The sequence below is a fragment of the Aulonocara stuartgranti genome, assembly GCF_965226115.1.
Source record: "Aulonocara stuartgranti genome assembly, chromosome: 5".
In the NCBI taxonomy this organism is placed as follows: Eukaryota; Metazoa; Chordata; class Actinopteri; order Cichliformes; family Cichlidae; genus Aulonocara; species Aulonocara stuartgranti.
Genome location: NC_138943.1, coordinates 25,502,644 through 25,517,348, shown reverse-complemented (window position 1 = coordinate 25,517,348; position 14,705 = coordinate 25,502,644). Strand labels below are relative to the sequence as shown.

The 14,705-nt window shown below is 42.6% G+C and overlaps 1 protein-coding gene across 1 annotated transcript in view; it reads right to left on the bottom strand.

Annotated features, from left to right (window-relative positions):
• Positions 1 to 14,705, bottom strand: part of LOC309706139 (arf-GAP with coiled-coil, ANK repeat and PH domain-containing protein 3-like) — a 58,784-nt gene that overhangs the window by 17,870 nt on the left and 26,209 nt on the right. Inside the window, exons 2-10 of the mRNA XM_082532404.1 lie at positions 10,069 to 10,126; positions 5,896 to 6,015; positions 5,486 to 5,539; positions 2,811 to 2,869; positions 2,336 to 2,519; positions 2,125 to 2,169; positions 1,917 to 2,012; positions 1,701 to 1,775; positions 359 to 370 (exon numbers count right to left, since the gene is read on the bottom strand). Of these exons, the coding sequence (XP_082388530.1) occupies positions 359 to 370; positions 1,701 to 1,775; positions 1,917 to 2,012; positions 2,125 to 2,169; positions 2,336 to 2,519; positions 2,811 to 2,869; positions 5,486 to 5,539; positions 5,896 to 6,015; positions 10,069 to 10,126 (703 nt within the window). The remainder of the gene's footprint in view (positions 1 to 358; positions 371 to 1,700; positions 1,776 to 1,916; positions 2,013 to 2,124; positions 2,170 to 2,335; positions 2,520 to 2,810; positions 2,870 to 5,485; positions 5,540 to 5,895; positions 6,016 to 10,068; positions 10,127 to 14,705) is intronic.

The following is a 14,705-nucleotide window of genomic DNA, read 5'->3' as shown; positions in this document are numbered from 1 at the left end:
TCTGGGGCAGGAAAATTTACAGGTTTTCAGGAAAGTGAGATTACTTTCATTTTATTTTTAATTTCCAGACAATGTGCCCTTGAGAGCTAGAGTACAAACTTCAAGGATCAGCTGAAAACCTATACCAGTCGACACAAGAAACCTGACACCTAGAGCCAAACAGGCCCGGTCAAAATACGGGCTAACAATTGCAAAGCAGGTCTGTGTTTCTTGAACCGTCCATTACTGCAATGTTCCACACATTTTTTTCTTTTAAAACCCAAATCAAAAAAAAAATTAACATATATGTGGTTCATTTTAACCAGTAAGCCAAGGTTAAGGTACAGACGAGAGAAAAAAAAACAAAAAACAAACTCACCTGCATCAGAGTCTGTGAGGAAGAGGCCAAGCAAGGACACAGCGAAGAGAGAGAGTGAGAGAGGGGGAAGAAATGCATTAGAGGAGGAACATGACTGCGTTAATTTCACCAGAACAAACTAAATAAGAATAAATATGTGCAACTGATGAGTGTCACAAGCGGGCGACATCAGAGAGCTCCTGAGAAATACACATAAAACAGCTGTTCTTGATCTACTACAGCATGTTACACGTGAAGCGTTATTTTTCTAAAACCATCAGAAATGAAGCCCAGTGGCACAATTCAATGCACGTTTTATGGATTAAAAAGGACGAGTTGCTGAAAGGTCATTAATCCATGCACAAAGCTGTTCGTCGAGTCTGGCAGGATGCCTTCCCTGGGCAACTAAGGGAAGGGCCTCTGGCAGAAAAACAGGCATGCTTTTGGCATTTCTTCTGGCAACAGATGGATGATTTTTTTTATGCATCTGTGCATGTGTGTGGCTACTGCGGGGGTGGGGATGGTTAAAGAGTTGCTTTTCTTCCAGCGGAGTGAGCCGTGCATGTTTAGGGGACTTGTTCTTACTGTAATCCTGAACGCAAAACGCAGAATGCCGTCTATCAGCGTCTCGCAAACCTTAGACAGTAAACAGGACAGTGGCATTTACTAAACAAACATAAATAGTTCAAGGCTTTGTTTTCCTCATGAAGGCATCTGTGGTCTCTGTAAGATCTGTTTCGCTTTGTTATTTTAATGCTGCCAGTTACATACCACTTTTCTTTTATTGAACTTCTACTGAATTAGGTGGTGACTGTCATGCTAAATGACAAAAAGAAATTCCTTTCAGCAACCTTTAAGGAAACATATCTAACATTCTGGTCAGCATAGACAATATCTGATGAGCACTTCAGATTTCACTATCAGTGCAAGTCCTCCTATGCTGCTACAGGAGAATCTGCACAGACCTGTGCAGTGGCTGCAAAAAGAGAAGCTGGAAATAGTCGTGAAAAGGCTAAGCTTTAGTATTTATGAAAATACAGATGATGTAGAGTCTCCACGCATTCTGTTTATTTTGTATTCTGATCTATTAGCATCATTACGAATGATCTCTCTCCAGTAGTTTGTTTCTTGTCTCATCACCCTCAAGCGGTCTCGGTGGATGGCTGCTTGTCCCTGAGTCGGTGTATCTAACATCCCTGTGCTGGTGTTGCTCCTATTTCATCATAATGATGCTGGTCCAGGGAAAAGTAAGCATAAGAAGTGGACGGTAAGGTTGCCCTAGTTTTCCTTGGAAGAAAACGACACAGGGATGAACTGTTATGGCAATGTGGGCTCAAAGATAAGAGCTGTGATGGTGTCTCACTCTCTGCTGGATGAGGGCGTGTTTGTGCTCCAGCTCCCTCTTCTCCACAGCCGAGTCAATGACCAGCTGATCTAGCTGCATAGAAGACAAGATCACATATGCAGCAGGAGCAGTGAGTGAAAAATAAAATATGTTTGTAAAATTAAAGGACAATGAAACTAGAAATCACATGGTATGGTTTCGTTATTATGTTTTGGGTTTGCTTGTTTTGTTTACCTGTGCAGCCAGTTTTTTCATATAGGGGTCAATCTCATCCAAGATGTTAAAGCCTTGTTGGAACAAAGTATACTGGGCTCGCATGAATGACAGCATCTGTAGCAGACAAAGGAAGTCAAATGACAAAGTTAAAACACACTGCACAGGTATACATATATGTTGTATATGTATAATTATGTGACGATACAGATGGATCCGAGTCACTCACTGCATCCAGGATTTCAAACTTCTTCTTGGCTTGAAGCACATTAATCTGCCAGAAACGAAGAGAAAAAGAAAATTCTACATTTTAGACGTACAGGAGAGATCTGAGAGCAGATCAAGAGTCTGTGCATGGGTTCAACAGAAGTTGACTCACAGTGCCACCTATTGGAAAACACTAGTAATAACAAGTAGAGTCTATGTTCTGTGTGCCTCACCTGTAGCACATAGTCCAGGGCCAGGTGCCGAAAAGCTTTGCGGCTGAGGATGAGAGCCTGCGTCGCCTCCTCCGCCTCATGCACCTTGTTCCTGGGTGCCTGCGCGTTCTTCACCTGCGCCAGCTCCATGTCCTCACGCACTCGATCAAACTGCTTCTTGGTATCCTTGAACTTCCGTATATCCCTGGTACAAGCACCATGAAGCACAAAGGTAAGAATTCACAGATTTTTGGCCAAATCAGAAACGGTGAGATCGAAATTCTTAATTTCTGTTATTATTGGGAGATTTCTGCATGCGAGTACAAAAATGCACACTTAACACAACAATTAAGGGACTAGATAGAAATCTTAAAACATGAAGTTACTTATAAAAACAGACATCTAGTCTTCATATAGCTAGTGGTTTAACATCTTGTTCACTTGTCCTCACCTCTCTTAAGTGCTTAAATCTACTCAAATGTGATGTGATACTCACTCTTTAATGAAGGTGTGAAGCTGCTGTTTGATGGACCTCTGAGCCTGGTCAAACAAAATCTGCGAGCAGATGGAAGGAAGAGATATCATGTGAGATACAGTGCACAGCAGTTAAAGACCAAGCAATGAATACAGCTGAAAATCTGTAGTTCTCCGATCTGGGCACAAGATGGCATTATGATCCCTTGCATGTGACTACTTTAACGACTTCAGCCACAAGCAGAGAGGAGCTGAAGGAAATGAGAAAAGCGAGCACACACGTGAACACACTCAGCTACCGCCTCAGTAGATTTTTAGCAACAATAAATAGCCACAATTAAATGACTACATTATTTTAGTCAGCAGATAATGTATAAAAGTATTACGTTTGTTCTAAGAATGACGAGATATTTTGAGAATATTTACCATAAAATCAGCTCAACTAACTAAACTGAAATCTAAACTGAAATTAATCTATTATCCTCTAGTTCCCCTCTGTGACTAATAAACAATTTAAAATAAATCATTAAGAAATTGTGAGGAAATAGCCCATAATCCCAATAAAATGAAGTATAATCCTTTCACACCATGGATTCATGCTTAAGAAAGCTACTTTCACCTGCTCCCTTATTAACAAGAGGTCATCACTGCGGGGGCGCATGTTTGATTTGGCCGGATGTACGCCGAATGCCCTTTCTGAAGCAATCCCAAAGGGGATTTGTGTCTCCTGCCCTTGACAGAACCAGGGATTGTTTGGAGGTACTACCATGCATTCATCATTAAAATGCTGAAAATGGAAAACTACCTGAGAACATTTTTAATAAATGATGTGTCATCAGACTGCACTGGCACAACGCTGAATTGTGTTGAGCAAAATAGTGACAGTCTCCAAAACGGGGTGTAAGAAATGAAACCCAAAACAATTTCTGTACATCTGATAGAAACTAATCCAAATGTTCCACTCAGGCCTGCACTTGATTATAATGCCTTGGGCTCCACCCAGCCCAACCTACATGATGTCAGCACTCAATTTCCTCATGCAATTCTCTTGAAATTCAGAGATCCTCCGTGTCTCCGTGCCCCATCAGCCATCCCTCTTGTACCTGGGATGGAAAGCCAAAGCTCTTTTTTGCTTGTGGCCAAATAAGAACAGTGATCATCAACAGAAATATATCACAGTATAGAAAATCGCACAATGCTGTCAACAGGTACTCAAATGACAATATTAAAAAAAAAAGAAATCTGCTCAGTTTCACTTTTTTAAGCTTCCTAATCTGTTGCTGAGACTGATCCATGTTTGAATGTAAACACATTTGCTTATATAATTTACTGAGAGATCCGTTTTTCTTTTGAATGCCCTTGTTTATGCTCGACAGCTGAAAAGCCTTAGGAACAGGCACTGATTGGTTAAGTAAAGACACTAAGGCTGCTTTTTATTAGGCTAACACATCTCCTTGATTCTCTTTCTCATATCTCTTCCTCACATCATCCTCATCATGATGGATGTGTAAGAGAGATGGCTGTTGGTCCTCTTCTCATATTTCAGGGAACTGAAGCTTCTCCATGAGGGTGTCGGCACAGCAAACCGTGGGACTATGTTAGTAGATAAGATGCAGGGAAGTGTAAGTTAGCAAAGAAATTTATCCTTTATTTTTTCCTTCCCTTGTTTATTCACAAAATCTGCTAAACAAACACTCTTTAGAAGGGTGAATGAAGGGAAAGCAAGAAAAAAGGCGTCACAGAGGATGCATTGAGATGGTGTGAAAGGGCAGTGGAAAAGAAACAGCGTTCATAAAATTGGTGCTCTATGTAATATAAGCAAGGACTGCAGACATTACATAACTTGTAATGGATAGAAAGGAAAAGAGTACACCGCGTCTATAAAAAAAAGAGGAAATTATTGGTCTGATGTGGCTAATGGATCCTATGTAATAAGCAGAGATTTGATTTGATTTGACTTTAAAAAGGTGAAGTTGGAGATCATAACAGAACCATGCAACTGAAGAAGATTTATCTAAGAGATAACTCACACTCTGTGGAATAAAAAACAGAAAGCTTCAGATCTGTTACATTTGTGTCTCTTTGTCACTTCCTTTTTTATTCTGTGTTTATTTTCTTCCCCCACTTCCCTTCATTGTCAATACTCTCCTTTGTTCCTAATTTTGTCATGCATGCGTGCATAATGCATAAACATGGACTTGAGTGAGCATCTCAGAATATTACACACTGTCTTATATTGTCATGTCCTAATGATTACTGCTGATTACTTTAAAGTGCTGTAATATCTCTTTCTGCCTTGGGCTTTTTAAACCTGCATCATCATCTCAGCAGTGTGAGAAACCTTTCATAGAGTGAGAAATTTCGAGATCACACTTAGTCATGAGGAGAAATCACTCTGGAGTCATGTGGGGAAAACCTGTGAGCGTGTGAGTGTGCATGTGTGTGTTTATGCATTAACCTGCAATACACATCTGGTCCAGCATGTGGTTTGAATCAGACACATACATGATCACTGGCCAGTGTGGACAGATTCAAAGTCATTGAGTGATTTCACAGTTGAAGTGTTGTGTGTGTGTAAGAGTTGTGCATGCCTGAAAGATGTTAATATGTCAGAAGACCTGGGCTGTACCTCAACCTCTCACCTGTGGCTACAACATACAGTATGTCTGTGCGCGTGTGTGTGCAGATGTGTCTTACCGTGTGGTAATTGACCATTTCTTGGAGGCTTTCGCCACACTTTTCAAGGCATTCCTGTGACGTAGAGTGCACAGTGTAAGCATGGATTTCCATATGAACGTCAAAATCTTTCTCACATAACAACTTATCTATACATGAGTACACATTACACAGGAAACAGAGACCAAATGCCTTCCTAAAAAACTATAAAGTCAGTTTCAGGTCTATATGCTTGCAGGCATGTAAAGTTTTAGTGTAAACGTCTCCTGTTCAAATCAGGTCACCTCTTCCATGCACACAACAACTGGAGGAATGCATGCAGGAATGTCCAAGTCAAAGACAGAGGAGAAGTCAGTTGCTAAGAAGCTGGCACTCAAATATTACTCAGTGAATCTGAACTCCGTGTTGAAGATATCCTTGCTTCTACTCACCGATATCATCTCCTCTTTCTTGCACTGCTGGGACAGGTCTCTGATGCCGTTAACAAAGAGCTTGTTAGCGCTGACATAGGCCCTGCCGGCCTCGATCATCCCGCTGCATAGCTTCACCAACTAATGGGAGGTGTAAAAACATCACTTTAATGCCCCCAAAACAAGAACACTTTCTATTTAAAGACTTTTTATACAATGAGATGTGAGGATATTAATAGTCAAAATGATGACGTAAATCAAACAAAGCCTATAAGAATCTTTTGCTCACATGCTGAATGCAAGAGGATGCTCAAATTTGGAATAATATTAATTTTGGAGGCCAGCGCAGGCCTTACTGAAGCTGCTGTGTCAGGAATCCAACTGAGAAGCATGTATTTATTAAGAAAGTAACTAAATGAGCAAATGAAAAGATGGAAATGAAGAAGATGATCAAAGGCCACTGACTGTATTGCATAACTATGATTAAAGCGGCGTCCCAAATCCCACACACCAACTTACTCACAACTTGGTACATAATAAATAGAGGAAATTTCAAACACTTGCTAATTAGCTCTGTGTTGTGCAACTCTACTGACACATGCAAGGTTGCGTGACTGCAATATTTTCCAAAAGTAGAGTGCAAGCTCTTGCAAAACACACTTGATGGCACTACACAGCATGAAGAGGTCATCATGGCATTCTGAGGTGCCTCAAGGAAAAAAATTGTTAATGTTTATTTATGGCTGGATCACCTTTTTGCTAAGCATTATGACAGAATTGGAAACAATTTAAATCTACTGCTGAAAAAAATAAGAAATAAACATTTTCCTGTGAAATATCTGAAATATACATTGTTGCAAAAAAAAAGCTTAATGCAAGCAATATAAAGACAGATGCAATTAGCAAACTTACTGCTCGTTAATGTTTTTACGGATGTTTTTACTAAAGTTTAAGTTGGCGCTAGAAGGGGAATCTCCAAAGACAAATGTATTCAAGTACCAAATTTCATAGAAATGTGACTAACCTCAGAGCCAAGGCACTAGCGTTGATACAACCTTGATAAGCAGACTTTAGGTATTAAAAAGCTTTGGGAGTCAATACACAACATTGAGAATTAAATAATATAGTATATTGTATAATATAGTATGCAGCCAAAGTCATGTCAGGGTAAACTGAAATTCTAAACAAAATGTAAATTAACAAGCGCAGACAGTAGAATGCCACATCATGACTTTCACTGTGACTGCTTTCCCGTTTTGCAAGTAATATGATAAGGTGCAGAAAGTTACACTGTCATTACCAATGCACTTATGCCGAAACACAACATGTGTGTGTTTGTGTCTGCTGGAAAGGGGTGGGGTTGGGGGTTGCTTAAGAGAGAGTGTAGTAAACCTTTAATTATCACATTTGGTGCAAGCGTTCCCAAGGTTGTCTGTATGTGACTGTGGTTTACTGGGTGGCTGACAGTAAGGGCTGCAGCCGCGTGAACGCTGCTAAAACAGGCTGCTGGGATCAAAAGCATCAGTTGCCAAATGTTCACACTCATGTTCACACAGTATGTTTTCTAAGATGCATAATGCAGTCCAAATTTTAACAGCATTTTTAGGAATCTGTAGAAACTCCAAAGAAGCACGATGCTGCTGCTCCTCCCAGGCTGGTCTGACAACATATATGTCAACAAATTGGTTGATGTAGGGAATGTGATCTCATTGAGTGCAGGCCTGAACCCCCCAGGGGTCTGAGGATGGCCATTAGAGGGACAAGCTGTGTGTCTGGATATAATAAATGAGTTGGAGCCAAAATGCCACATCTGGTGCCACACGACAGACCTTGCTGTGTTAATTGACCGAAACAATAACAGTATACTGTATTTGCAGCGTAACTGCAGAATTGCTGAGCAATGAGGTGAAGAATGTGAATTTTAATATTTTAACTAATTAGAAATGTTTCTGAGTACTGTTAGTGTTCTCTCAATAACAGCAACATTTCAGTATTCCAGTTAGCCGACGGACAGCACTAAATGTTTTCACACTTGTCAGAGAGATTCAGCTTTCATCAGTCATGTCCATGTCCTTGCCTGAAAGCCTTTGCTGTCACCACAGATAGCTTCAGGGCAGGTGGAGGACTCCTGCTGAACAGAACAAACCTCCCTGGTGGAAATATATCTCCTCTGACGCTTTTCAGTTTTCAGTGAGGCTGAACTGGAGTTCAGAGTTCATAAGGTCCTGCATTATCAGTTGGTGGCAGGAATGTTTATATGTGTAGAGAGCAAGGGGCTCTATTCACATTACTCCTTAATGATGAACTTTAATATTAAGTAAGTCAAAACCATCTAAATAATAACTTTATTATTTAAACAAACTTAGGTGTTCACACTGAGGTTTGTTAATCCACATTTCATTATGTCTGCAGGCTGTTTGATGTTTGAAGAACTGTCTCAGATTCACCTTCAGAGAGAAGAAGAAAGAAGCTGCAGTAACACAATCTCCCACTCTAAATTCTCTTTGACTTCCACGTCTATTAGTTTATCTGAAGAAGCCTTTCAGCTCACTTCCTCAAGACAGTCATCCGGTCCATCCAGAGTTATCTCTGTAGCTAATTAGGTTTGATACAGCTATAAAATTTATTCCAGTCGTTCCATTTGCCTTTAAACCTTTAACCTCTCACTAATACCATAGAGAACAGAGCCTGATCACAGTGATGCTGATGCGAATGCCTACACTTATGGAGTTACCTTAAGCTTCTTTTTCTAAATTATTCTGTTATATACTATGTGGAGAAAAGTACTGGGCCACATACAGGAGCTGATACATGTTTGGTATTAACATCGGTGTTTGTGCTGATGTTGATGCCAGAGGAGGTTTGAACTCTGCAGATCTTGAGTCAAAAGAGAGCTGGCAACTTTTATGCCTCACACTCGGTGGCCCTACCCTGTAAGTTGATGTGTTCTGCCACTTTTTTGAGTGTCTGTCATCCCTAAAGAGATCAACTTTGCAAGTAATACCACTTACAGCTGATTGTGGAATATCAAGGAGGGAAAATACTTGACTTGTTCCAGTAGTTGCCTCCTATTACAGTACCACACTCAAATACAGTGAACGTCCCATTCTTTCATTGGCTAGCTGATTGATTTTAGACACATGTGGCAATAGAACCGAAAACATCTGAATTCAGAGATTAAGAGGTGCAGTACTTTTGTCCAAATAGTGTATGTTTGCTGGGCTCATTCTGGCAAACAAATATAGCTACCTGACTGATAGTACTATGAAATGCTGCATGAGTATGAACTGTAATATATGTATAAAATAAATATACCTCCTAGTTTTGGTCTCTACGGCAGCTTTAAAATTAACACCTCCTGTGTTCAGGCAAATTGCACTTCAGGGCAGAGTGATCCATCCATCCATTTTCTTCTGCTTGACCAATTCATAGTCACAGGGGGACTGGAGCCCATCTTTGTGGGCACCCTGTGACACGCTCACATTCACACCTACAGCTAATTTAGAATCTCCAGTTAACTTAATCCAAGCACATCTTTGGTATGTGGGGAGAAGTCAGAGTACCCGGCGAGTACCCAGGCAGACATGGAGACAACATGCAAAATCCAAACAGAAAGGCCCCAGCCAGCGGGAGGATTCAAACCCAGGACCTTCTTGTTGTCAGGCATAAGCAACAAATGAGATGGAATAAAGTAAAGTGCTTTAATTCATGTCTCATAAATTGTTGTATAAAAAAAAAGGGAAATTCAGCGCACACTAATGTAATAAACTGCACTATGTGAGCCTTTTCTACTACTTGCAACCTCGCTGGCATTAATCAGTCTTTTCTCCCTGTAAACGGGCAGCCTCTTGTTCGGTGCATGAACCCACTGCATTTAATTAACTGTCTGCAGTGTTTTCATTATTTAAATAGCTCTGACATTTAAATAACAAGTGTGTGAACTGCAGACATGCAGAGCGAGAAAGACAGCGATACAGAAAACTGATTACAGCGTAGACTCTAAAGTACTACTCATAGAAAACCTCCCCATCTGGTGGCGTTTAGCATTCAAACAAAGCCAATGAATTCCACTAATGCCCTGTTTAAAGTGTTCTAACCACTGAAAGAAATGGACACGTGATTTTTTTCCCTTATGGATCAGCTGACTTTATCTTTTAATGAGAAGCACAGTCCACATGTTAGAAGGATTCATACCTTATCGAGCTTCGCTTCAATTTCTACCACATCTGTCTCCACATCATCAATTCCAGCCCTGTAGAGAGAACACAAAGTCAGGCGGTTACTCAGAAATGATTTTCACTAATGCCATTTCTGAGAAAAGGAGCCACAGCTTAACCTAAAAACAAATATTACAGCCACAATCGGATGATTTAAACTCTTGTTTCAGAGAGATTCTTGGATTAGCGGTAAGCCACATTATCAGAGTGAATAATAAGAAAAAACCCCAAAAAACATATATATCGGTGAAAAGTTTAAACTGGCTGTGGCTCTAAAAGAAAACACCTAAAAGAAACAGAACAGAGGAAGGTCAGATGTGAAGACATGGCTTAAAAATCACAGTGTAAAGCTGTACCATGCTGCAATCGGTCACCATATATCAGTCTCACACACTTAAACATTAATCCTGATAATCAGATTGACAAAGGCATCACTCTGGAAGATTAGTAACCACTGCTGAGCTGTAAAATCAATGAAAAAAGCCAAACTAAATCAATGTAAGATCACATATCGGCCCGCACTTAAGTATGAAAGAGGTGAGGTGATAAAAGAGGCAGCAACAATACAGAGGAGCTTATATTTGGTACCAGCATTTTAGAATTACATGGTATTGGCCCAGATTCATAGGATAATATTTTTCAATTAATACTTTTAATCTCATTTTCCCATGTTCAGTCTTCAAAGATCATCAGGAGCATTTGCGCAGAAGCCAGCGTCCCACCCATCACGTGCTGAAACCATAAATCACAGGAGATGATGACCTCATCATATAATCTCAACCCCACCCGCTCCTTCAACCCTTTTACACCCTGCAGCTGGTTTTATACGTCACAGAAGAGGGAAAAAAGCACCAGCAGCTGCCCAGCTAGTTAATGTGATTAAGGTTTAGGCTTGCTCATGTGTGTTGTACAAGGGATGAAACGCAGTGGGAGGGACAGGACGAGACAGTTTAGTCAGTTAGCAGCTGATCCAGAAAAAAAGCAATCCCAGGATTACTTTCTGGGAATATGCTGGTCCTGAAAGTTCCAAAAAAGCCACGAGCTGCCGATTCTTGACTTGCATCTGTCTTCCACTTGCCCATTTCTTTTTCTCTCACCCACGACCCATTCTGTTTAGACAGACTGAATTTTTCTCTACCACAACATCACACTGACAGAGCATGTGTGCATGTGTGTGGTCTGCAAGATGGCAGGTATTTATCGTTTCACAGAGAGAGCGATGAAAAAAAGGTGTTAGCACAGATCGTTCATTAAGCTGACTTTGTAATTTGTTGCATGTGCTCAGGAATGGTTCAATTTCTGCTTTTTTGTCTTCCAAGCTGTGTGTTTATCCAACAGTATCATCTTCTCAATTAAGTCACTCTGTACTGAACACCACCAATGTCAAGCAGCTGTTCAGTTTAGAGGATAAGCTCATTACAAGGGTGTTGTGTCTCTGGTGGCGTGCGCCTAATAAACATTGACTGGCATTTGATTCAAGGGTGACTCAGATGACATATAATACAGCGGCAGCAGTCGATATGCTATTGATCAAAGCTTTCGAGTTCAGCACAACATCACTTGTGTGTGGCGGGACCGTTGTTTTATGTTACAGGTTTGATGCATGTAGAGGTTTTTGCAGCATGCATTTGGCATGGATGTTTTCTGCATCGATACACATGCCTGTAGGGTTATAATGGTGACGCGCTGAAAATCAGTTCACTGAGAAAGTTGTCAGCTCTGTGAAGGTTAAGTAAATAAACAGCATTAACAAGCTAATTATGTGTGTATGCAAGAGACAGAGAGCAAGCATGTGTGTGTGTTAATGTAGGTTTGTCCTTATTTTTCCCTTTACCACAAGGGATTGTAGTGGAATCAAGTGAGACAGACTTCCATGGACGATTATGGGTAATCCTGCAATGGTGGATGTCTGCATGTTTATGACAGGAAGAACAGCCTTGGAAACTGCCAAGCAAAGACTCACAGCCTTGGCCAGCCGCTTGAGGAGGTACACCAGAGAGATAGAAGGCAGGAGAATAAACCAGCTGTTCTCCACAGAACCAGCAAAGGTGTACTCTCAGTGGCAAGGGAACAATAAGAGAACAGCACCACCAAGGCTGGAGACGGAGCAATACTGGAAGAGCATATGGGAGAAGGATGCAACCCATAACGGCAATGCTCAGTGGCTAGAGGATCTGAGGGCAGACCACAGCGACCTCCCTGAACAGGGTCCAGTAACCATCACAGTGGCAGATATCCAAGAAAGGGTCTCCAGTATGAAGAGTTGGACAGCACCAGGGCCCGACATGGTTCACGCCTACTGGCTGAAGAAGCTAACTGCACTCCACGAGCGTCTGGCAGCACAAATGAACCAGCTGCTAGTTAACGAGATACACCCGGAATGGCTAACTGAAGGCCGGACGGTCCTGATCCCCAAGGACCCCAAGAAGGGACCGGTCCCCTCCAACTACCGACCAATAACCTGCCTCAGTACTACATGGAAGCTCCTGTCAGGCATCATATCGGCTAAGATGAACAGGCACATGGGTCAATACATGAGCGGGACACAGAAAGGAATTGGCAAGAATACCAGAGGCGCAAAACACCAGCTACTGGTAGACAGAACAATCAGCCGAGACTGCAAGACCAGACTGACCAACCTGTGCACTGCCTGGATTGATTACAAGAAGGCCTATGACTCAATGCCCCACAGCTGGATACTGGAATGCCTAGAATTGTACAAGATCAATGGGACCCTAAGAGCCTTCATCAGGAACTCAATGGGGATGTGGCGTACAACACTAGAGGCCAACTCCAAGCCCATAGCACAAGTCACCATCAAGTGCGGGATCTACCAAGGAGATGCTCTGTCCCCACTGCTGTTCTGCATAGGCCTGAACCCCCTCAGTGAGATCATTAACAAGACTGGCTACGGATACCGACTACGGAACGGAGCAGTTGTCAGCCACCTCCTGTACATGGATGACATCAAGCTGTATGCCAAGAGTGAACGAGACATCGATTCACTGATCCACACTACCAGGCTATACAGCAATGACATTGGAATGTCGTTCGGACTGGAGAAGTGTAGTCGGATGGTAACAAAGAGAGGGAAGGTAGTCAGAACTGAGGGGACTGAACTACCAGAAGGCAACATTGCAGACATAGAGGACAGTTACAAGTACTTGGGGATCCCGCAGGCGAATGGGAACCATGAAGAGGCCGCTAGAAAAGCTGCAACCACCAAGTACCTGCAGAGGGTCAGGCAAGTCCTGAGGAGTCAGCTGAATGGTAAGAACAAGATCCGGGCCATCAACACGTACGCCCTGCCCGTGATCAGGTACCCTGCTGGGGTAATAGGCTGGCCAAAGGAGGAGATAGAAGCCACTGACATAAAGACAAGAAAGCTCCTTACCATGCATGGAGGGTTTCACCCCAAGTCCAGCACCCTGAGGCTGTACGCTAAGCGGAAGGAAGGGGGCCGGGGACTGGTGAGTGTCAGCACCACAGTCCAGGATGAGACAACGAACATCCAAGAATACATTGGGAAGATGGCCCCAACTGACCGAGTGCTCAGTGAATACCTCAGGCAGCAGAAACCCAAGAAAGAGGAGGGAGACGAGGAACCATCATGGAAGGACAGGCCCCTGCACGGTATGTACCACCGGCAGATAGAGGAGGTGGCTGATATCCAGAAATCCTACCAGTGGCTGGACAAAGCTGGACTGAAAGACAGCACAGAGGCACTAATCATGGCAGCACAAGAACAAGCTCTGAGCACAAGATCCATAGAGGCTGGGGTCTATCACACCAGGCAAGACCCCAGGTGCAGGCTGTGTAAAGATGCCCCAGAGACAATCCAGCACATAACAGCAGGGTGCAAGATGCTAGCAGGCAAGGCATACAAGGAACGCCATAACCAAGTGGCCGGCATAGTGTACAGGAACATCTGTGCCGAGTATAACCTGGAAGTCCCGAGGTCAAAATGGGAGATGCCCCCAAGGGTGGTGGAGAATGACCGAGCTAAGATCCTGTGGGACTTCCAGATACAGACGGACAAAATGGTGGTGGCTAACCAACCGGACATAGTGGTGGTAGACAAACAGAAGAAGACGGCCGTAGTGATCGATGTAGCGGTTCCGAATGACAGCAATATCAGGAAGAAGGAACACGAGAAGCTGGAGAAATACCAAGGGCTCAGAGAAGAGCTCGAGAGGATGTGGAGGGTGAAGGTAACGGTGGTCCCCGTGGTAATCGGAGCACTAGGTGCGGTGACTCCCAAGATAGGCGAGTGGCTCCAGCAGATCCCGGGAACAACATCGGAGATCTCTGTCCAGAAGAGCGCAGTCCTGGGAACAGCTAAGATACTGCGCAGGACCCTCAAGCTCCCAGGCCTCTGGTAGAGGACCCGAGCTTGAAGGATGAACCGCCCGCAGGGGCGTGCTGGGTGTTTTTTATATATATATATATATATATATATATATATATATATATATATATATATATATATATTTGTTTCCAATGTGCATGTTCAGTTTGTGTAAACAGACAAAGTAGCAAAAACACCCCAAAGTAGCTCCAACAATAATGCAGGCCATTTAGAGGGGGGATGGGCTTATATGCACTGCCAGTTTT